The sequence below is a fragment of the Morone saxatilis genome, unplaced genomic scaffold (genome assembly GCF_004916995.1).
Source record: "Morone saxatilis isolate NCDOM2014 unplaced genomic scaffold, NCSU_SB_2.0 Contig16, whole genome shotgun sequence".
In the NCBI taxonomy this organism is placed as follows: domain Eukaryota; kingdom Metazoa; phylum Chordata; class Actinopteri; family Moronidae; genus Morone; species Morone saxatilis.
The window spans coordinates 17,685,593-17,709,176 of record NW_023339718.1 but is presented as its reverse complement, the minus strand read 5'-3'; the positions used below and the strand labels follow the sequence as shown (position 1 = coordinate 17,709,176).

General features: G+C 38.5%; 1 protein-coding gene across 1 annotated transcript; it reads left to right on the top strand.

The window, feature by feature from the left end:
- Positions 1-368: 368 nt before the first annotated feature.
- Positions 369-20,898, top strand: castor1 (cytosolic arginine sensor for mTORC1 subunit 1). Its single transcript, XM_035658011.1, has 9 exons — positions 369-674; positions 7,391-7,461; positions 11,256-11,449; positions 12,053-12,188; positions 14,582-14,705; positions 15,281-15,397; positions 15,641-15,723; positions 16,401-16,495; positions 19,803-20,898. The coding sequence occupies exons 1-9, from the start codon at positions 562-564 to the stop codon at positions 19,872-19,874; spliced, it is 1,005 nt and encodes a 334-aa protein (XP_035513904.1). The 5' UTR covers positions 369-561; the 3' UTR covers positions 19,875-20,898.
- The last annotated feature ends 2,686 nt before the right edge of the window (positions 20,899-23,584 follow it).

Genomic DNA, 23,584 nt, shown 5'->3' with positions numbered 1-23,584 from the left:
TATTTGCTTTCTTACAGAGAGATGAAAATATCTATTACTCTCATATCTGTCACTAATATTACTTCCTGAAGAAAGTCACATTCCATTAGAAAGTCTGCCATTCCCAAGCGTAGCTCAAACAACGAAAAACAGCTTCATCTTTGGACACGAAGTCCACAAATGTGTGCCCATATTTTTGGCCTTGCTTTAATTTTAAGGTTTAAAACCGCTAAACCGGAACTTGACTTTGTGCTGGTGCCATCACACTTGACCACACTCTGCTTGCGCGAGATATTTAAAACCATAAACCTGTAGCTTTAAGAGGAGGGGGCGTGTCGTTTGTGGGGCTGTCCCTTTTATTTGAATATACAGTAGTTCAGCGGGTCTGGAGTCGGATTGCGTCGGATGTTTTTTCGGCTTGTGAGCCGAACACAGCGGGACGTGGTGGTTGTACTCGTCGGCAATGCTCATCATCCAGGCCTATATTTAACAATCGAATGATATCACTCAGGCGTTTTCTCCGCCGCATGCACACACACACACACACACACAGAGGAGTCTGCACCGCACGCCAGCGACATTATGGACTTGCATATATTGGACCACAGGCTACGGGTCACCAGCATATCCAAGAATGGGCTGGTGAATTTCACACATCCCCTGATTAAACTGATATTTCTCCGGAACAGGACACGGTAAGAGGACTCGGTGATCGGGGTCAGATGTTTGTGTCGCTTCGGTGTGAGCCTGGTAATCCAGTACGGATATATGAGATAACCCACAGCGCCTCTTCATTCAGTGGGTGGCCGAGCCATTATTGGGCTATTTGCCTGTGCATGCCCTGCTATGCCTCCATGAATGATCTACTGCAGTGCATGTAGCTGTAGGTAATTACAGCAGTTTATGATTTATATTTAGAAATCAACGTTTGCAAAGCTGCAACCAAAATATCATAATATTTTGGGAACGTGTTCTTACAATGGTGATACAACTGCATCCGTTATGTTTCCTAATAACATTATACATGCACAACAATCTGCAGCAGTTTAGTTAACACAGCATTCTCATATGTCAACATGCATTTGTGTTATAGTCCTGTTAAATGCATGCATGAATGCCTCTTAATGCATGCTACTTCTACTGACCATAGCCAGCATTGATCAAACATTTTAAAAAGCATGCACTGCTCCTCCACTGCATTTTAGTGGGACCTTGTTTCTCCAGCACAAACTCCACCTCTAACCTCCTTTTACTCAAAACCAGCATCCAGTTTGCAAGCTGTCCGGATCTCATGTTGGCGTTAGTACCAGTTTTCAGTTAATCCCTGGATATCCTCTCATTGTTATGCAATTGTTTATTGCTCTGGCTGCCCCACATATGCATGGCTCGAAGAAGAACTAAACATCTGTCTTCAAGCTGCCCATGATATAGGCCAGGCAATGGCTCAGCTACTGCTCTCATGTCAAGTTACAAAGAATTTGTAAGCAAATGTCAGGGAAGATTTTCCTCCTCTGATCATCTTTGTGCTCTGTGACGTCTGAACTATAGATATCATCGCGCTGTCCTCGAGGATTTGCTTATCGTAAGCATCCAATGAGTATCAGCAACAGAACAGCTCTTTAATAATCAGTTCAGCAGACAACAGGATGAGTACATGCCTGCATGAGTGGGCTGTGATCCTGCTAAACACTTTTCTCGTCAAGTGACAGAAAAATTTGATTTTAATCTTGTATAGTTTTCTGTCAAACACTTAATATCCTTTTAGGCCTATGGCTGCATCCACCAGCACTAATTTGTCTCAGAGTATTGGGAAATAAAGTAGGTTTTAACATGTCCATAACAGACGCACAGGTGACTCACACTAACCTCATAAACTACTGTACTGTAAGTAAGTAAATGACAAGTCACTGTGAATAATACACAGATGTACTGCAAGTGCGTCTGAGGTACAGCCCAACAGGTTTGTGATGAGTAATACTAAGGTTCAAGAACTGTGTCCAGATTTACACTCAGTAACTGTGAGCCTGCATTTTCATTTGAACAGGCTCTTTGAAGTATCATTGTCGGGAAAAAAAGTAGGATGAGCCCAGAATGAACCAGATAAAGCATGCAGGCTGCATTTCCTTGGATTAGCAGGCCTGTCTGTTTTTCAGTGTTTTGTTGTGCATACTTTGGAGTTATGTCATGGTACTGTGGTGTGGATATATTTTTGCCTCGTTTTTCCTGTTCTTTTTCTGTTCTGTTCTTATTTTCGTTTTGTTTTGTTTTCCTCTGCTCAAACTATAGACAATGCATGCTTGGAAGTTGTGTAGAAGATTGAGTTCATGGCAACTCAAAACAACCGTGGAGCAAAAACAAGCCTGATTGCCTCGGCTGGTTTTAGCCATCTCCCTCTTTAGGCCCCTGCTATTCATTAGAGGACCAACTCCCAGCAAATGCACGCAAAGTGATTTGAAAGCCGTCCTGAGCAGAATTTTAAGGAGGTAATCACTTCTAGGAGCCAGGCTGATCCCATATTGTACGAAGGTATATTTTCCTCCAACATCATCCAACACAACTGAGGCATTGAGACACCTGCAGTGCAGTTGAAAGTAGAAAGTAGTCGAGAGACTTGTCTAGAAATAAAAACCCTTATTTGGTGAGGCGCAGCATGCCTTCTATCAGTGACACTGTTGATCTGTGAAGGTCAGCAATGTCTATAGTTATCGAGACTTTATGTTGTCAACAGGGTAAAGATCAGATGCCCTCAAAAGTAAGGATGTTTTGATTTAGGTCAGGTTGGGTTTAGTATAAGGTTCTGACAATGAAGAGTAAGAATGTGCTGAAGGATAAGTGTGTGTGTCTCTTCATGCACTCTTTTAAAAAAGCGTCTGCATCAGCCTGTACTGTTAACACAGACGGATGTGAATGAATCCTCCCACGATGGGCGAAAAAATATTATTATATCGTCCATAGTTGTTTAGTTTGGAGTTTATGGGCGTGGTAATAATCATAGCCCAGTATCAGCCCAATATATCAGTCTTCCTACTGTACTGTGGATGCAGTCCTGCGGGCTCCACACAGTCCTCCTTTCTTCTCTTTAGCAGCTCACTAACGAGAGCATGGGTTGGAACAATGCGTCAGCTGAGCCAGAAACCCAGTGGGGAGTTTTCCACTTGTCTGCTTCAGTGATCTGTCAGGGCTGGGGCTTTCACTCCCCTTGTTTACACAAGCAGGGATTTCTAGAAAAAACCTTCCCCATTGTTCTGAAAAAAGAGGAGCCTGTGAGAACGCTGTATATCGATTTGTAGGTAGCTGCGGAAGTAGCAGACAGCTTGGTCGTCCACTGGCGATGGGGCTGAGATAGCTTGGGGCTCCACTCTTATCATGTTTCCTCAGCTGGAGCATCAGTTGCAGAAAACCCACCAACACCAACCCTAACTCCCTCTCCGCCGCTACCACCCGTTGGTTTGTGCAGCTGGATCAAAGTCCAGACTCTTGTGTGCTTGGTTTTCATCTTCCCCACTTGGCCGCTCCCTCCTGTTGCTTCCTGGTCTCTTCAGATATTTTCTGTCTCCTCCTTTTCATGTGCCTTCATGCCTCAATAGAAGGAGTTTGTTTTTCAAACTCATGACCACCAGTGATAACGCACAGGCAATGTAGCACAGTTACAGAGTTCTGTACAAACATGCCCTGTGAAACAAGTTCCCAGAGCCCAAATTTAAGGAATTTAGAGCCACTGTTTGGTTTTTGTCCATTCTGGGCTGCTGTAGAAACATGGTGGCTCAACATGGCGGACTTCATGGAATGCAACCTGCAATGTCTATAGATATAAAAGGTTAATTCTAAGGTAACAAAAACATTACAATCTTCATAACAAACATACATCTGAATATTATGTTCTATTTCTGCCCATAGATCCTCCGAAATGTCACACACAAAATGTACCTTTAACCGGCAGTCCAAAACCAAAATGAATATTCAAATTACAGAGCTATAAAAGCAAGAACATCAGTAAATTTTTACATTAGAGAAGCTAAAACTTGCAAAGGATCAGTGATAAATTGATTTTTTACACAACATTTTCACTGTGATGCAAAAGGGGGGAGTTTTTTTTTCCCTCAATGAATACATATTTCTTTGGAGACAATGGAGACAACTACTTCTGCTTGAGCATAACCCGACCATTAGATAATGTGCTTCCTTCAGGCTCTATTTGTCCTCTACTTGTTTGTTTTTCTCTTTATGTGTTTATGTGGAAGTGGGAGTAAATGAAGTAAAGGGCAGAAAGCTTTGTTGTGGGGGGTTTTGCACCTACATGTTTGTCTAACCTCTACATGCATTATTTCTTTTTAAGTTCTACTAAGTGACACATAACAATATCTTACTTATTCTAGGTAATAGCCTTACTTAGACTGTGTGATAAAGAGGATTCAATAGTGATTGTAAAAACAATGTGAGGCAAATGGATTTTCCAGTATGCTTGTCAATATACTGTAATGAAGCATAGGTAAGGGGTTCTTATCTGTATTATCTGTACTTTACAAACAGGAAACCAAACAGGCAATGTTGTCTCACAGATGGAGTTCCCTTGGGTTGCTTGACAACACTTAACCGATGTGTTGCTGAGGTTTGGCTGTCTTGCAGGTGTAATATAAGAGCCTTCATTGTCTTCTCCAAAAACACGCCACGTGTGATAAAACTCCACACTTGATCATTTTCACTTGAAGGATAGATGCTTGGCATGCACTACCTACAGGAAACTGTGAGATGGGGAAGGTGAAGGGTCAACAGGAAATGAGTGGGGTATTATAACACAATGGGCTGGCTCAGCTCTCTAGCACAGCTGATAGTTAGTGTTACAGCATTCTCTCTCTGTCTCTCTCTTTGTCTGTCTGTGGGGTGATTGTCCCATCTCATGGCAGGGATTACTTTTTGCTGAGTCAGGAGTTTTGCGCTCTCACTCAGGCCTCTACTGTAATAGCTTCAGCTGACTGATTAGCAGAGGAAGAGGAAGGTGTATCTCCGGTGAGATGTTTTAAGAAAACAGGAATATGTAGCACTTCCTTTTTAGGGATTCAGAGAAAACAAAGAGAGGTCATCCACATAGAATTTGCTCATATCATCTCTCTACAAAAAGTTAAAAAGCCTTACTGACTCAACAACAAAGCCATTGAAGGGCAAGGGCTTTCTTTTGGCTGCTTTGAACTATAACACAGCTGGTATTTTGTATGTGTTATCTTGTTGCATCCAACTGTTAGTGAACACATCCTCTCAAAGCTTCAGTTCCAACCTTTGTTGCTCTGAGAACAGTGAAAAGTGAGGGTTTTAAAGCTACACTTTCCTTGATTTTTGCTTTAGCACTATCACTATAAAAATTCACAAGACTTTTTTTTTTAACAAGGAAATTGATACATGTAAAGCAATAGTGCAACATTTTGGGAAATTTGCTTTATTTTCACATTCTTGCCAAGAGTTAGATGAGAAAATCAAGGCAAGGCTAGCTGTTTCCCCCTTTGCTCCTCTAGAGTTGCAAAGTGGGATGAGCCGTTGGTTTGTGGAGATAACTTGAAAGTTTTCTTTAAAAGCCTGCTGGATAATTGAACAGTAATAGGTTTATGTTAAGGCCATCAGTTTTAATTATTTGAACTTTGTTTCTGAGAAATAGAGCTCAATTGCAATCGGTGCTATAGTTGCCCAATTCATTTCAAATCAACACTGTTCTAACGCTGTTGTTCCTCTTCTATGCTCTTGATTTGACAAGGAGAATTTTATGCCCATCCAAGTCTTGGAAGTGCTTTAGTCACCCAACATTAACCATATTCACACAGGCACTGGTAGCCAAACCTTTCTAGACGTTACCTGGAAGAGCTGTGTGTGTGAATGCAAATGTTAGAATCAGATGGACCCAACATTAAACAGACTTTAGCCTGCCAGCTCCCTAGTACAAAGTCTGTGTAATGTCCAATTGAGCACATGTGTGAATAGAGCAGTCAGTTGTCCCAAGAATTCACAGTAAGCCGACATTGCTCCGAGTATAGTTGCTTCATGCTCTACTCTGCCTGTCCAAAAACATGTAGTATGGATATCAATGCAAAAGCCAGAATTGTTACGGATGAGTACTCCTCCTCCTGCCCGCTCTACCCAGGTGCTACCCCTTGCCTAAACCAAATGAAGGATTTCCATGATGTGAACATCCATTTGACATGGCCAATCTCTTGTAGTGTGCTACATGTGTGAAAGGGCAGTAGTTCATATGAGAAAACTGCTATTGTGACAGACAATATTAGGTGACTCTATTGAACCTCATTTGCCCTCAGGAGTTTGAGTTAAGAGTATATTAAAAGACCTTGGTGTAGGCAGGCCATTGAAGTTCTGTTTGGCCTTCTCAAAGTGAACAAGAGGCAACAGGACAAGTGCAACTTCTGGGTTACACAGTAACCAGTTGTCTCTGTTTACAGCTCACCTAATGATTCAGTTCTATCCCAATCTCCTTGTTTTCGCTGTTACACTTACCAAAGATATTTCTTTGGATGTACAGCAAGATGAATTTCTCCCATCCAGAAACTTGATTTAATAGCTGATGTAATCTAAGAAAGTGTGTGTTTCACTGCCCACTTCTTTCCACCACGCATACCAGATCCCTATTTACTTGCTTTCAGCTTTTTTTTCACAAAAGCAACATTCAATAGAACTGAACACTGGGGCCAGACCAGGCAACAGCCCCTGAAAGCAAATGCTTTTGGCCCCAAGCCTGATGGAGATACAAACACCAAACTGGAGAGAGAACGTATACTAAATTGCAATCAAGGATTTTAAATATTCATTCTGGCAGTTCTGAGATCCCAAATAACAACAACTTGATACCATCTATTTATTCTTTTCTATCTTTGTAAATGTCAGTCAGTTGGCAAAACTGCACTGTCTTTTAAAATATTTAACCAAAGTGGCTCTTTTTTTAGATCAAGGATGCCTAGAAGAAGATAGAAGATAGAAAAAGTTTAAAATCTTATGGATGGGTGGATGACTCATAGCCTGCAAAATGCAGACCTGAGTGGTGCTGGTTGTGCAGAGACATTTCAGCAAGTTATAAACTTGTAGTAGTTGATAACTGAAGCAGTGCCCCAGTTTGTTTTGTTACCCATCGTTTGCTGTAGACAAAGGAGCGATGCCAGCATAAAGCTGAGCTTGTGCTCGTGCTAATTGCGTGACAGTCTGTCCTGAAACCAGTGCAAATTTAAGAGAACCCCATTTTTTAAATTCCTGGTAACGAATATTATGAAAATCTGAAGCTGTTGTTGGTTGCAGATGAATAACACTGTTCTCCTACTCTTTCTCCTTCCTCTCCTCCTCCTTTATCTCCCTGCCTTTCATGACATCTCATTTTCCAACCACATGCCTCTCTCCATCTGCACTTCCTCTCTTGTTTCAGATGCAAGTTTTTCAGTCTGACGGAGACACCAGAGAACTACACAGTTGTTCTTGATGAGGAAGGATTCAAAGGTAAAACACACTTGTGCACACATTTCTTTCATCACTTTCACCAGGCAGGGGTTTGTCATTGTCCTTTCACACTCTGACTGCTCTATCCCCAGTTATACACTATATAGTGATACCATAAAGTATACATTATATACTAAGCTTTCTAGTAAAGTGTTTGGAAGCTAGAATTCAAGAAATTATTGTACCCTGGCTTAATATTTTGTACTAACAGAAATGATGCAAGGAGTGCATTGATGCACGTCATCAACAATTTAGGGAAGCTACTGCCAATTTCAAATTTGGAAACTTAAAGGGGAACTCGACCAATTTTACACTTTAAGATCAGTTTACTAGTCATGGGGAGTACCGTTCAGTTTGTGGAAACAGTAAAGTCAAGTCCACAAGGGACCCTAGTAACGTCACCAGGGTTATCTCAGCGTGGGTGTTACAAACTGGAGGTATGGAGTTTGACAGACATGCTTATTTACCAGATAGGGAAGGTTTAGAAAAGATGCTATGGATTTGCATTATGGGAATAGTAGGATCCATCAGTTTTGGAGCTTGACTCATAAAAGCAACTAAAAGTCAGTAAATCTTGTTCTGCTGCATCAGTTTTTACCTTATTATTTTTGGTTTTTGGCAAGTTCTCCTTGTTTTCTTAAGACTTCATGGAGCTGTCTTACCGTCTACTACTTGTTTTAATATTTATCAACTTTATCTCCTCCAGAGTCCAACAACACCACTCAAAAAATCAGGCAAATTGTGCCATTTTCTGTATGAATTACACTAGTCTTGCCACGTAGTTGGCTTTTAACTGGTATGTAGCCTTGAATTTGGCCACAGCATAGGACTTTGTTGTTTTACCATTCTAATGTTACTTCCTTCCTTCTTTGTTCCCTCCAGGCCTCTCAAGGTAGGATGGGTGTATATGACCATACAATCTTGGAAAATAAAGCTGTACAAGACCCAAATAAGTCTCCTCAGCTTCAATGTATTAGAGATCCAACATTTTAAAGACAGAATGTGGATTTGCCTCTGGTGTTTCACTGGTGAGAAAATGTAAAATTTATTTCACACCAGCAAGTGGGCCTCTGACTTGCAAAGGTCAAGTGCAGCTTCACAGAAATACTTGCAATTATTATTATTGCTTATTTTGGATCTAAAGTTCAAGCTGCACTTAAGGTTGAAAAAAAGTTTTGTCAAGACTTGAGTGCATTTTGATAAAAAAAGTACAGTCAGATATATAAGTGTTTAGAAGCAAAAGACAACACACAAAAACGACCACAGCTATTTAAGTGTGCCAGCAAATGTCTGTCATCAATAGAACTAACTGCTGTCAATTTTTTAGTTAATTGGTTCATAATTTGTCTCAAATGTGAGCAGTTATTTCCTTTTCAAATGATTTTGACTGCAATATTTTCAGACAATTTGAGCAGCATTTAGCTTTTTAAGGCATTACTTTTGGACAATTGTGCTTTTATTTTTAAAAAATTGTATGCACTGAACAATTAATAGATTAATCAAAGAGATAATGGACAGATTAAAATAAAAGAATATTTGTTCATTAAGTCCTCTGCCAGTGTTTTGCCTCTAGAATTTACCCTTCTGTCAGACTACACTCTGGTGACACACTCACACTCAACAGGGCAATTCTCTGTGTACATGCTATAGTCCCATCCACTCCCCATCCAGCCATTTCTGTCTGGTCCCTTTTACACAGATGTAGTTGTTAAAGGCATATATCGCCTCCGGGTGCTCTGTTTCTCTCCCTGTCTCCTTTGCTCTCCTTCTAACTGAGTTCCTATTTTAAGAGGTGAATGCTGGTGTAGCGAAGCCACAAGGGGCCGTCTGTGACAAATTATGCCAACCAGAACAGTGGCTCTTTTGAAGGGGAGTAAAGAAAAGGGAGTACTCGCTGCAGGAGGTAGAAACCATATGGTAATGTTTTTAGTTAGCTGAATGGTAATAAAACCATAAGCACATTAATGCATTGGTATCAGGTCACACTTGACGGCCAAGTACGTTGTGGTGGTGTAGGTGCCCTTGGCCTCTCCTGGGCAGTTTTACTTTACCGTGCAGTATAAATAGTAGGGGCGTTTTAGGTTTTCAACGTAAAGGAAGAGACAGGAGGTGGTGGAGAGGAAGTGTGTATATGTTCTACCAAGCTGCAGACAAGAGGAAGTCGTTACTTAAAGCCTGCCTCATAGTTCACACGTTCACAAACATAATACATCGCCAGTAACATGAAGTTGCAGATGTTAAACACTCAAGCTGCTTTTTCTTTTAAGTTACCAAATTACTATTGCAGTCACTGAAGAAATGTTGGTTGCACGGGAGTCCCTATAGATTGTGTATGTGTGTCACAGGCCGTGTGGTTTGTTTTAGCTGGTGACTGCTGTTCTTGTTCAGTGGTGCAGTTTGGCTGTGTCTGAGGTATGTTGCCATGCTTTTTTTTTTTACCTCCATGAAAGCGATAGCCGTGGCTTTTGTGAATTTCACCTACAGCTTAGAGAAGTTTCACATCTAAAACTGCCAGGAGAAAACAAAAGCACTGCATTTTGTATAGCTATAGTTAATAAGAATCCATCTTTATGTAGTAATCAAGTACATGTGTTCCTGTTTAGCCAATATATCTATTTTAATCCTTCAATAAAGATGTTATTTCATTCTATATTCACTAAATTAATACATATGTATCAATATATTGATAACTTCCATTTAACCAAAAGTACAGTCAATACCTTTTTATACAAGTCTTCACTACATATATATTATGTGAGTCTGGACAGACATGAATATAAACGGCAACTAATTCTCATTTAAAGACTGTTTCCCCTAACATATGAATACATAGTTTTGCACTTTATCATTACAAACTGTATTTCTGGCACTGCTGATTTGGCTTCTTTAGAGCACTTGTTTGTTTGGCTTTGAATACTGACATATAATGTGAAGCTGTTGCTCACATTGTTTGTATTGATGATTCATTGGTGGTTATTGTGGTGGTTAGTTTTGTACAGTATGTTGCCATCCTCCTGTGTTTGCCAGTTTCAAATGGGCTCAACATATTGTGTTAATTACAGTGTTCGTGAAGTTTTGCACCTGCAAAATAAGCTTCTCCTCATGGGAACATCTATTTGTTTTCTTATTAGTGTGGCGGTTGCACCACTTTTTTACACAGGGGTTTTTTGTTTTTTTAAGTATAAGAAAAATAGATCTTATTTTGGTATTGCTAAGGGAGACTGAATAAATCCACCCAGTAACCACCAGTTTGGCTGATTTGAATCTAGTTGTGTTTCAGTATTGAACTTTCATAAAGGCAAAGGACTTGCGTTAGGTTATTATTAAGTAATGTAAAAATTGGCAGAGCAAAGGCAGAGATATCTGGACTATTTTAGTCTCTGCTATGGGTCAAGTTCCAAAAACATTGCGTCCTACATATCCCATAATGCAATCCAGTAGCATTTTTCATCAGATCTTTCCTACCCTCATCTTTCAAACTCCATGCCCAGTTTATAATGCACATGTTTGGTCAACTATTTCACATTTTAAGAAGAAAACCTAACCCTCCATAGCCACAAAAGATATGCAGTTATCTATGCAGATTGAGTAAAGAAAGATGGGTTGTATTGTCCCCTTAAAATAGCATCTAAATGACTATTTTAATTTGCAGTTAGGACCTGCTGCAAATATTAAAATATAGTCACTAAAACGCTGTTGAAACCCAGATGTTTTTATATAAAACATGAGCATAAAGTCATACATACTGTTTGTATGCCCACTAATCAACTTTTCTTCTTCTTGACCCGACTCAGAGCTCCACCCTTCAGAGCATCTCAAGGTAGAGAGCTCCATCTGGCTGCCACTCAACGTGGTCTCCAATGGCAACTCCTCCAGCAGCTCACAGGCTGTTGGCGTGACCAAAATCGCCAAGTCAGTCATCGCTCCTCTGGCCCAGCAGCATGTGTCTGTCTTCATGCTCTCCACTTATCAGACTGACTTTATCCTGGTAAGTACTATCTACTGTAGTAGTCTGTACTTTTTTAGCTTTTTGCTTCATTTATTCCACTCCAGGCTAATCAGTTTTCACAAGTATCTCAAAATGAAAGAGACACTTTAAGCCGTTCACTGTTGTATAATTTAGAGATGTCTGGAGCAATATTTCAAACACTCTCAGTGTATAAAATCTTCAGACTAATCTCGCAGTGAACCCTTTCACCTACAGAGCACTGTCAGACAAAAGAACCACAACGTCTGCATTTTGTCCACTCACCAGTTTTGCAGATAAGGAATTAATTCTCAACTGAGCTGAGAGCACTGAAAAGTTAGTCGATGTATTACATGCGAAAGTGTTAAGTAGGCAAAAATAGATAACAGCTTGACAGACGTTTGTGTCAGCAAGTATATTAATGGTCTACATGCTGGTTGAGCTGGAATATTCCTTAAAGCGAGGCAGTATTGTGCCCCGAAATGACACAGCACAAACTGAAAATTCTACAAATGAGCTCATTGTAGACTATTTCTAAACAGAATTGTCGATCGAGGTGTGTGTACATATTTCACAACGCTGTAAAAACATCCGTATTTTATGTCGTACATCTATGTTGTGTAGGTGAGAGAGAAAGACCTATCTGTAGTCATCAGCACTCTGGAGGAGGAGTTCAATATCTACAAGGAGGTGGGAGGAGAGTCTGTCCCTATGCACTGTCAGGATGTTTCCAACGGCCTGCAGAAGAACGGCAAAGAAGGTAGAGGTCACGGTGCTGTTCAGTATTAATTCACTAACCTCTCAGGTATCGATTGAGCATGAAGTTAAGATCTTCTAGCACCTACTTCAGGTTCTTTGTACAAAGTGTCAAGACTTAACACATAATCACAGGTCACAAATCCAACATGTGAGTGCACCATGCATCATTGCTTTTTCTGCGGGATTTAAGGAGTAACTAAAGTAGGAGTATTGTTACGTGGTTTAAACAACTTATATTGAAAACTACTCAAGTAAAAGTGTACAGACAGCTTAGCTTTAGGAGACTAGTCTAAGAACTGTTACTTGAACTTGTCACGTATACATTACAATGTACATTGTAAATATTCTGTCAGTTTTAGATGTTGGTGTCTTGTTTGAGAGAGAGTAATTTTTCAGTTTTTTTAATTTTGGAATTGTTATGTACCTGACCTTACATTGACATATACAGCACACGCAAGTTTATGGTCTAAACATGAAATTGCTGCTTTCTTAAGACGTCACATGCAAGGCATGGCAAAAACAAATAGCTTTCCTGTCAACAAATGCAATTATACATATAGAGCGTGGAACTGTATACAATAGGAATCAGGACATTGTTGTTCATGCTCTGTTATTAAGCTGTGGACATGAGACCTGAGAACACTAGTGTTCCTCGATGTTATTATTTTATACCTCAGCATTGCTGTTGTGAGGAGGAAAAAAGCTGTCCAAAACAGTTGAGTAAATGCAAAAACCACTGTCTCACATGGATATTTCAAGTCAGTGATGTTCCAACATATATGTGTGAAAGCACCTTTAGTAGTAAACAGAAAAGTTTAAAAGAGCTATCAGATCTGTGTCCTTTACCAGTCAACCTCTCTCCAATTCAGTCATCCTCTCTAAAGGGGTGACAGCTTTGTTTTAATAGGAAGTTGTTGTTTTTTGTTTTTAAATGGCCCCAAGGGAGAAACTAAACAAAATCTATTTTAACGAAATACATTAATAGGTTTTTTTTGTGCGTAATATGCATGGAATATTAAGTTACAGCTACTTGTCAGCAAGTTATGTTTCATGATCCAGCCCAGAGTTTTCTGACATTAATCAAACCCTGTGTGCCATTTATGAAGAATTAAATTAAATGTACACAGCCTGCTGTTTAGGGAAACCCATTGTGCTTAAGACAGCCATGATTGACTTAAACAAACATAACAATATATGGCATTATATAACGAAACAATGCAAACAGGCTGGGTCCAGTTTCAGACATAAAGGAACATTTGAACTGCTGCGTCCTTTACAGGAAGTTTTTTTTACATCCCCATGAAGTACAGGACATGTTTTACGACAAGGGCAGAACATGCTGAAAAATGTGTCCACCCTTTCACAATCTTTCATATCTTTGCATCTCTAAAACGTCTCAACATGTTTGTTTTTTTATGTATATCAGACTGTTTAAAAACCTTTCACCCACCAGCTAATGCAAACTGCACTGACTGACAAGCTGTAGGCACATTCGTGACCTAATTACAGCTCAAATTCTAACCGCACTCCTTTTATCTGCAAGACTGAAGGAGAAGATAAAAATAAAGTTGAGAAAAAACTTGGCAGGCATTATTAGAGTTTCTGACCAATAACTCCCTCTCTATTATGGTCTCCATAGTATAGACCAATCAAATTATGAAACATGGATGTCAATTGTCAAGTGCAGTTTTTTAGGGCGCTGAATAAACTTTCTCATAATGCAACCCAGTAGCATATTTCATTTAGTTGATCAGTTGATAATGCTCTTCTGTCAAATATTTAACATTTTAAGACTAACACAAAATGATTTTCTCTGACTTGAGAAAGCCTCCTCAATAGCCACAGAAGATGTTATGCAGCTGTTTTTGCAGATTAAGTAGTACCCTCTATTACAGGTAAACTGAGCATCAGCAGCATCTAAATGACTGTATTTTACTGTGTGGTTAGGACCTGATGCACAGTTGTCTCGATTTGTTTTCTGCTGGCGGTGCCCACACTGTCAGACTGTTTGGGCTTATAATCAAATTCAACAGCAAAATGTTCTTTGCTAAAGCTTTGTAAAGTTTAGAAATTTGTAAAACTGTATATGAATTAAAAATGCCAGGAAATACACTGATATTTAAAAAGTATAAGAGTACATTTACTTACATTACATTTTCAAAGTTCCAGTTTTACTCTGAAACCACCATCAGTAAAATCTCTGTCCATTTTAAGTAACTCTACTTTTATTGTATATAAGGGAAACAGGGGTATCTTCACCTGCTCTTAAAAGTATGTATTTTGAGGTAAAAATGTCAAATTCAATTATTCAATAAACAAATAGATCTAGTGTTAAAGAACATACACAGTAGCTGTATTGCAGACTATAAACTAACACTGTCCTTGCTCTTCCAGCCATGCAGCCTACAGTTCACCCGGTGCTGATCCCCCAGAACCAGTTCTGTGTCATGTCTCTGGACCCAGACACACTTCCGTCCATCGCCACCACACTTATTGACGTCCTCTTTTATTCCAACAGGTGAGATGTTGCTTGCTCTCGCCACTGCAGTACCTCTCTGAAACACAAGGAGGCAGCACATGATGCAAACTAGACACCAGCTTGTAATTATTGCAAGTTTTACAGCCAGGTTGTGCAGTTTAATGTGCGCTGACATGATGCACACTGACCAAAATGTATTGGTTTTTCCATCTTTCTTTTCCTCTTGTTTTCCTTTTCAAAAGTATGTTTTATTTTATTTTTTTTACATTTTACAGTTACATTTACAATCCAAAGCAAAAATAAAAAGTTCACCTAGATTATCAAAGCTGTAAAAATTTTTAATTCAAATAGAAGATTAAATAAACTTCTACCCTAACCTGGACTCCGAGACATTTGGCCACAGGTCTGTAGCACACACTGATCATTATATAAATTCAAATTATATATAATATATAATTTTTAAAAGTTTTAATTATTGTATTTTTATTCCTTTTGAATAACTGTTCTCTCTGTGACTCTGTTCGTTTCCTGTTCTTAACTACTTTATTTTGTGACTGTATTATAATTTAAATGAGCTCTTTTTAAATTAATGCTGCGTGTCTCCTCCTCTCTAGTCCTAAAGAAGATGCACAGTCGTCTCCCAGCCAGGACGTGGACTGCATCAAGTTCTTCTCCTTCTCCCTCATTGATGGCTACATCTCACTGGTGATGGACACTGAGGCTCAGAGACAGTAAGGATTTCTATATCTTTTTCACTGACCCAGTTGACCTTTGACACCATAATAATATGCACTTAAAATGCTTATATGATACAAACAGTGGATCAGCAGAAACAAACAGCATCCAGCAGTTTTAATTGAATGTTTTCCACACTGTCTGCAAGCTTTTATCTGGCGGTTGATGATTTCCCCTGTCTATCTCTGAAATTGACTTGGTTGCTTGGTAGAAATCAGTGCTTGATCTTTGTGCTCTAGGTTTCCTGCTGATCTTCTCTTTACCAGCTCTTCCGGGGAGCTGTGGAGAATGGTTCGTATAGGAGGACAACCACTTGGCTTTGGTAAGCCTACTACCTTTTTAAATACCTCGAAATGTAGTAATTTATAATTAAATTTAATTTATGCAGTTCAGAGATTATTGGTCATATGGTACAGTCCTACCTGCTTCTGGAACTGCGTCCCCTGCTGGGATTCATCAGGCGACTGACTAGTGCCATAAATCAGATCAGAAATCTTTAAGGTCATACAAATGGTCCAACTCTGATCAAATATGTTAAAAATCTTAACAAAGTCTGCATACCTACCAGAAAGTGCAAGCGAATTATGTTTATTCCATGGTCTTTTAATGCCTGTAAAAAATTCAGTAACTTGCGCAGCCATCATCTGAGCAGATACCGAGTCTACAGTATCAACATCTTTTAAATTATGTCTTGTGTCAATAGGATATTAAAATGGGCAGTTTGAATTACTGTAAGACTGACAGGCTCTGTGAAATTATATGAATGAATTAAAATACATATCAAATATTTTTTTTTTAAATAATCTTTCTATTTCCTTTCATTCGTTTTTTAGCCTTTGAGTGTGTATGATTTAGCAGGCTGAAATGGAACATAATATTAATAAAAATGTGTTTATTTGTGTATAATCACCTGAAAATAAGAATCAGTGTGTTTTTGTTCGTTTCACCTGGTAATGATTGTGATACTAATTTCAGTGCGTTTCTCTCTTTGCTTTTTAGACGAGTGTGGTATAGTCGCCCAGATATCTCAGCCTCTAGCTGACAGCGACATCTCTGCCTATTACATAAGCACCTTCAGCTTTGACCATGCTCTGGTGAGTTCAGCATCTTCTCGTCATTAGTTAGGCCACCACTGTTGTTGTCATGGAAGTCAGAACTTGAAACTCAATACATTTGTGTCTCAGTCGCGTGAGAGCATTACTAAGTGTTTAATCACATTCTTATGCATGCTGACAAAGGTAAAGGGTCCATCCTTATTCTTCACGATCTCACTGCTGCCTTTGATACCACCCATCGTGCCATTCTACTTGATACATTACAGAACTGGGTTGGCATTCCTGGTACAACTTTAAAGTGATTTCCACTTCGCTCTAAAAATCTAGGCCTTTTATCCATTCCCCGCTCTAACTGCAAAACTAAAGGTGACCGTGCCTTTGCTGTTTTAGCCATGTTTGTATTTATGTTCCCTATGTATGTATATGATTGGGTATGGTTATGTATGTACACATTTATATGTATATATGCATATAGATACCCATATATGTGTATGATTGTGTGTTCATATTCATTTGTTTGTTTGTAAAGCACTTTAACTGTGTGTTTTAAAAAGTGCTATATAAATAAAGCTTTACTTACTTATTAAGCAGTCAAGGCACAAGGAAAAACAGGTTTAAAGTTCAAAAGTTGGGATAATTTTCACAAAAAAATAGATACAACAACAGAAATTACTGAAGGCAACTTTGTTATAGGGCTCTTAAAAGAGGTCAACAAAACATAACTCTACTGAAAAATAAGGATAACAAAACAAACAGACCTAACAAAATGAGATATTAGAGCAGCTGATCAAACCAATAAATACACACAGGGAAGGACAACATAGACAATAACTCAAACTCAACACAAACAAACAATGATGCCCCCATGTTGCCAAACCAGGAAGGGTTACTCAGCTACCAGGCAACTCAAAGGCACAGAAAAATGAATTAACTAAACCAACTAGCAATATGACGAAGCAATATAAACTAAAACTGTTTGCTAATCTAGAAAACTATTAAGGTCCTAATAAACAAATTATTTCTAACACCAAACAAACTGATTGTCTTGTATGTCATTTTAAGTAACTCCTAATGAAAGTAACTCACCATGAGGTAATGATGTGGATGAATATGACAACCTTACATTTGCAATTGTGTGTCCACCACACTCAAATAATGATTACTTTTAACTCAGCTATTTAAAGATTTCAGGTTTGGTTTCTAAAAGTGGGAGATGTAAAGATAAAGACCAAGCATACGTCACATTAAGCATTCCTGTGAAGTTGAATCATGAGGAATGCTTAAGGCAGGTGTTTCCAAATAAGTTTGAGGGTGTTTCTACTGACCTAAGCATGTTTGTTATTTTTATTTAAAAAAAAAAAAACAATATGGCCTTGCGAGTCTGGAAAATGAGTCTAATATATGATTTAAATTTAGATATGCAGTTTTTCATCCGCGGTTATAAAATGATTGCATTCTGATACTTTGACCTGATAAAATAATCAAAAGTTTAGATTTCTCATTTAGACTTTGTCTGGATTTAATAAAACAAATTCAGGAAGGCATAAAATAATATATTATATAATAAATACATTCACAAGTACTACATATGATGCCAAAACTTTCCTTATCTCCATATGAAATTTTAGTTTTCCCATATACCACATAGTGATTGTGTTAAATGAATCTGTGTCTGTCTGCCAACTTAGTCAGAAACTCCTGCCATCTGTATTATCTTGAAAATTACCCAGAATGGTTTATCTGGGTCATTTGTTTGCCGTTACCCAGAACCTTATCGCAAAATGTCTGTCAGCGATTGAATCATGCAAAGCTGAATTTCCCTCCTGCATTAATGAAATTGATGCATTATTTATGCCTCTGCTGTCAAGAGTGGAGAAGACTGTTATTTCTTCAACTGATCATACCTGGGTTACGAGTGACCATTTCTGTGTGTTGGTTTAACCTAGACTCTTTGTCCATTGATGTAAACTGATCTCAAAGGTCTAAATATATGGCCCTGTCTCTTTCTAGTCACTATCCCCTAACAGTTGCTCTCCCTCCTCCTTGCATCACAAAATATTCACACAACGTTCAAGTCTGAGATAGTTGGGCTGTTTAATCGGCCTAGTCACCAAATACTGACCTAATGTCAGCAAAAAGAGGTGTGAACAAAGGTGAATCAGTGATGTTGAGTCTTTGGGTATTCTGCATGTATTCAACTGTTCTTTTCACAGTCTTACCATTTTTAGCGTTAACTCACTTACATAGTTGCAATATGCAATGTCGCATGTCATTGAGCTTAACATAACCATGCAGTGTCTTAGTCATACAAGATCATTGCACACATTGTGTCATTGAGATGGAATTCTATATTTACCAGAAACTTGTGCATTTGAGTGGGATTCTAGTCACAGACTAGCATAATAATAGCAAATTCCATTGAGTAAATAAACTCGCTGTGACATCACAGTGTCTTCCGCTCGTAGACTTCTAAGAAATGTCTACTTGGTAAATACGTGCAATCAGGGGTGATTATCTCTGCAGTGCTATTGGTAAGATGAAAATATTGTAGGTACACACACACATTAGATCATTTTAATCACTAGCAATAGTTCAAATAGATTTAATGGCATCAGAAAAATATTTTGTATAGTAATTAAAGCTTGTGGTGTAATTACACGTGTAATCCAAAAACAAAAAAGTGCACACTGCAACTTAAAAATCTGGGTTTCTCAAATCCACTGCTTTATAGTTGGTATAGTTTTTACAGCCTATGACGTTGTTAATCTGTAGGTCTATGGTTGGTTGGAAAAATTGGTACAGCCAAATTTTCTAAAGAGAAAGTCCTTTAGAAAGCTCTTGATTGACTACTCACAATAACAGAAGTAGTTGAGGACATATCCTAACATGAAGCAGGGTAGACTATGTCTGGAATGTGAAAGAACATGTGCATATGGGATGATTGCAGGTCACTGTCTGACTCGTATCTCAGCTAATTAGTCAGAATAAGTACCCTAAAGTTACTAAAATCAATCCAGTGTATATGCTTTATAATTGAATAGCTCTGCCGAAATGCTGCACCTTGCATTCTGTGACAGCTGACATCAAACAAGATCAGATTGGGTCAATAAAACTCAATATAGCCAATACCAATCAGTTTAAAAAATGCCTTGATCAACACTAATACCCATCTTTGAAACTGGATTAGGACATCCCTGCATTTTCTCCTACTTGGGGTATATAATGTTTACATATTTTGGGTTTATAAAGTGATAATATGTATGTGTTTACCACTTGTTCTGCTGCCCCTAAGTGGCCCCAAAAAAGCAATAATACAGCTCTTTAACTTTGCTCTACTATTTTCTAGGTCCCCGAGGAGGACATACTGAGCGTGACAGACATGCTCCAGCATCAGAGGAAGGAACCAGCCACTAGTTGATTTCTGAAGTCCTGTCTGAGCTGGATGATCCTAGCTCAGTGTACCGCCCCCTCACTCCAGCTCCAGTGGCCAGGGGTGGCAGGCCAGCAGGAAAGGAGGCTAACCCTGTGCCTAGACTAGCACTGCATTGCCAGCAGTATTAACTACTATGAACTTGCCATGACCACCAGAAGCACTTCTCAACGGTGTGCCACACTGTTTGTCTGTGAGGCCTCCTGTCTTACCTATCTAAGGCAGTTATGCACTGAGTCTCAGGGGGCCCACAAGCTCACACATGCACATACAAATGCACAATCACTCCTAAACACACACACATCCAGACACACCCTCTTCCAAATTCAAATTCAGCACAAAGTCAGACATATGACTATGTATGACTCTCTTTCCCTCTAATACAGGATTTGGGATCTCAAGGTATATGGTCAGAAGTTGAATTTTTTTATATTATTTTGCTGCATACAGCAGAACACAATCACATACAATTCACCAGTGCTATAAACATACAACTTAGTCTTCCAGTAATGTTTTTATCACAATGGGTCTAAACAACTGTTTGTTTCTTTAATTAAAGGCCATTCGCAAGAATTGCAATTTTCCTTTTTGTAAAACTGAACGTGTGAAGCTTGAAATGCAAGGCAGTTGTAAGAATGTTGATCTTAAAATGATTTTCATGCAAAAGAAAACTGAGAATTTCTAACAGGGCTCACTCTATTTGGTTTGAGAAGAATGTGCAGGTAGTTCTTATATATTAAAACTACTACAAATGCTGTCAAGCAGGACAGTAGGCTTGGTTAGAGTTGTTTTTTTTTTTAAGAGGTCAGCATTTCTTAACCCTAGTATTACCCAAGGTCAACAACACTATGTCTTATTTTTTGTTATTTGCACAATAAACTTTTGATTTAGCTAATATCACTTAAATGTTTTCTTTGGTACAACTACATTTTGTACAATTTGAAGTAAAAGTATTCTGTCAACATTTGTAATTTTTGTGCTTCTTCATTCAATAAAGAGTATTGAAAATAGGCATGAGCCAGTCCAATTCTGACAATCATAGCAACAAAAAGTATTGACTACCTCTTGACAGTTTTTTTTTGTCATTCATCACTAATGAGTCATGTATTTGAAGTTAGGGTGTTATTTCCGGGTTTAACAGGAATGGAACATGTGATTGTAGTAATAATAATCATAATGAATTAATGAGAAATTCCCGATGATGCTTCGCCTGCTTTAAAAGGAAGTCTTGGAGTAACCACATCTGACACATCCAATGTGTCATGCCCTCTTTTTTTTTGAAAGCTGGACGAAGATGAGACCGACCTAATACATTTTTTCAGGTTTCAGAACAGTCCCTCATGGGCCCACAACCACTGTTTCTGCAGGAAAGGATGGACATTGAGGCTTTGATGGAATTTACTTGAAAAGCTGTTATTTAAAAATCATCACTTTGTTCATATTCTTTGGCTGAAATTGTCAAGTAATGTCATCTACATAGAAATGAGATGCACTTTTAAACCGATGATCCGTCAAAGCGGAAGCATCTACAAGGTAAACAAAACAGGACCCAGAACAGAGCCATGGGCCACACCAGAAGACCAAGCTCCAGATCAGGAAAGCTCCCTTCAGAAAGAAAATTGCTACAGTTTTAGTCTTTTGATAATGATTCAATAATCAGCAGCATTGAAGGGTGCACTTAGATCCAGTAGCAATACTTTGAGCTGCTTGGCCACCATTTGTTTCCTAAAACTTTGAAGATCCTATCTTCAATGAACTAGTGGAAATTGTGGTAGTGGGTTATGTGCAAAAAAGTGTTGCCGATAGCAGAGTGACAAAGTAACTGGTAGTATCGAACAGAAATTCAAAATAGCTTGCCCTGACGCATTGGAAACAGATTTATTCAGTGATTAAGAGAATAAATTACTATTTTAACAACACCTTGCGACTTCCCAACTTTTTTCACTTGTGTCCACAAGCAGTGTCTACAACCCCTAAGGGTGTTTTTTCCTTTTCTAAGATTTTTATAATAATTACTAGCCTTCATGGATAAAATTATTCTATATTTGACAAAAGAAATAGCAACATTTGAAGAAAAGTGTGAAAAATGATTTTGTGTAGAATATGTTTTAGATTCTTTCCTATTCCGTCAATCATCCCTCAAACATATCCTGCAACCCCCTTTGCATGATCACGACTACTGAATTGGAGGAGAAATTGTCACTGAATCACTCAAAACATGTCATGCTTGCTTTGCTCATGTCTCTGTCAACTTTTTTTAATTCTCAGATGCCTGAAAAATACCAAGTAGCCAGAGAAATGGTGTACAGTTTAATGTTTTGTTTTTAAGTCCCGTTATTGCACTCTATAAAGCTAACGACCGCTGTCTGTCTCTATTTTATGCTATAACTTTCTATTTTTGAGTGGAACACCTGTCTGCAAGATATTATCTGAGGACCACACGGAGCATTTAAGTCACACCTCCCCCTAAAAACTCTAAGTCTGAGGCAACAGGGTCATAACAAAAACTGTCATCATGGAATTCCTTGTGGCGTACGTGTCAATGTGGGTGGATGTAGATGACCAAGCTTGTCTCTATACTGTGTATATATAGGCCAGTTTACAGAATCAGAATCAGAAATACTTTATTGTTCCAATAATTGGAAATTACCTGGTTTGTTTGAATTAAGCGAATTACTTACTACTGTCACTATGGATTATAAACTCAAGGGACTTCTAAGCCACTATGGTAAATATCTTTATAATATTTAATAGTACATTAAAAACAATATCACAATTTTGTTGTTATTTGATGTGTCTAATAAGTTTAGTATGCTTAGGTCAAATGCCCAATAAGTAGTATGTTATATAATGAATATATAATAATTTTTATTTTTATATGCATTATGTAACATAAATGTGCTGGAGTGCGTATTTCTTTGTTTCAGTAGTAGTGTGAATACGCTGGACTGTATGTGTTTTCTTGTAATTCTTCAGTTGTACTCTTTACAATAGAAGTTAACTAGGCCTCTACTACACCTTTAAAATTAAACTACACGTTTGTATCCTTGTCCAGGGAAACTTGCAGTAATGTTAAAGGATTTCCTTTTCCTCTCAGAAAACAAAAGGAGTGAAAGCAGTACTCATAACAGGGAGTTATTAGAGGCATTATGATTTGAAGAATCTTGTTGGATTCTTGGAGTGTTGCTCTTTCTTGTTTTATGCTTTGACTGCCGTCTTGCCAAAAACAGTGAGCTTACATTTGATTGGTGCCTTTAGCTCCCTCGGTTTATCTGAGACATAGGTTCCTAACATTATTGGCTTGTGACCCAACTGTTTAGCCCAAATGCAAAGAGAAATCCATCCTTAAAGAAGCAGTATTATTATACCTTATATTACATTTTGAGTCACCTGTGTCCACATGATCTTTTCTTAGTACTTGTCTTGATGCTCCTGGAAGTCCAGTCGAGCCCAGTGCCTCCTGCTGGAACTCGAGCCGCCTCAGATGATGTCTTGAAAATGGAACTTGTGGCGCAGCAGTTGAAATTAGAAGCAAAGGATCTACTGTGTGAATATGTAAGTACAACCTAGCATGGGCGGACCTAGAGCAGTGTCATTGTTTTTGACAGTTTTTTAATTAAATTAATTGAATAATCTGTTATTGTCACATTTTAGACAAAGTGATAGGCTTAAGATCAATTAAGAAAAATACATGGTGT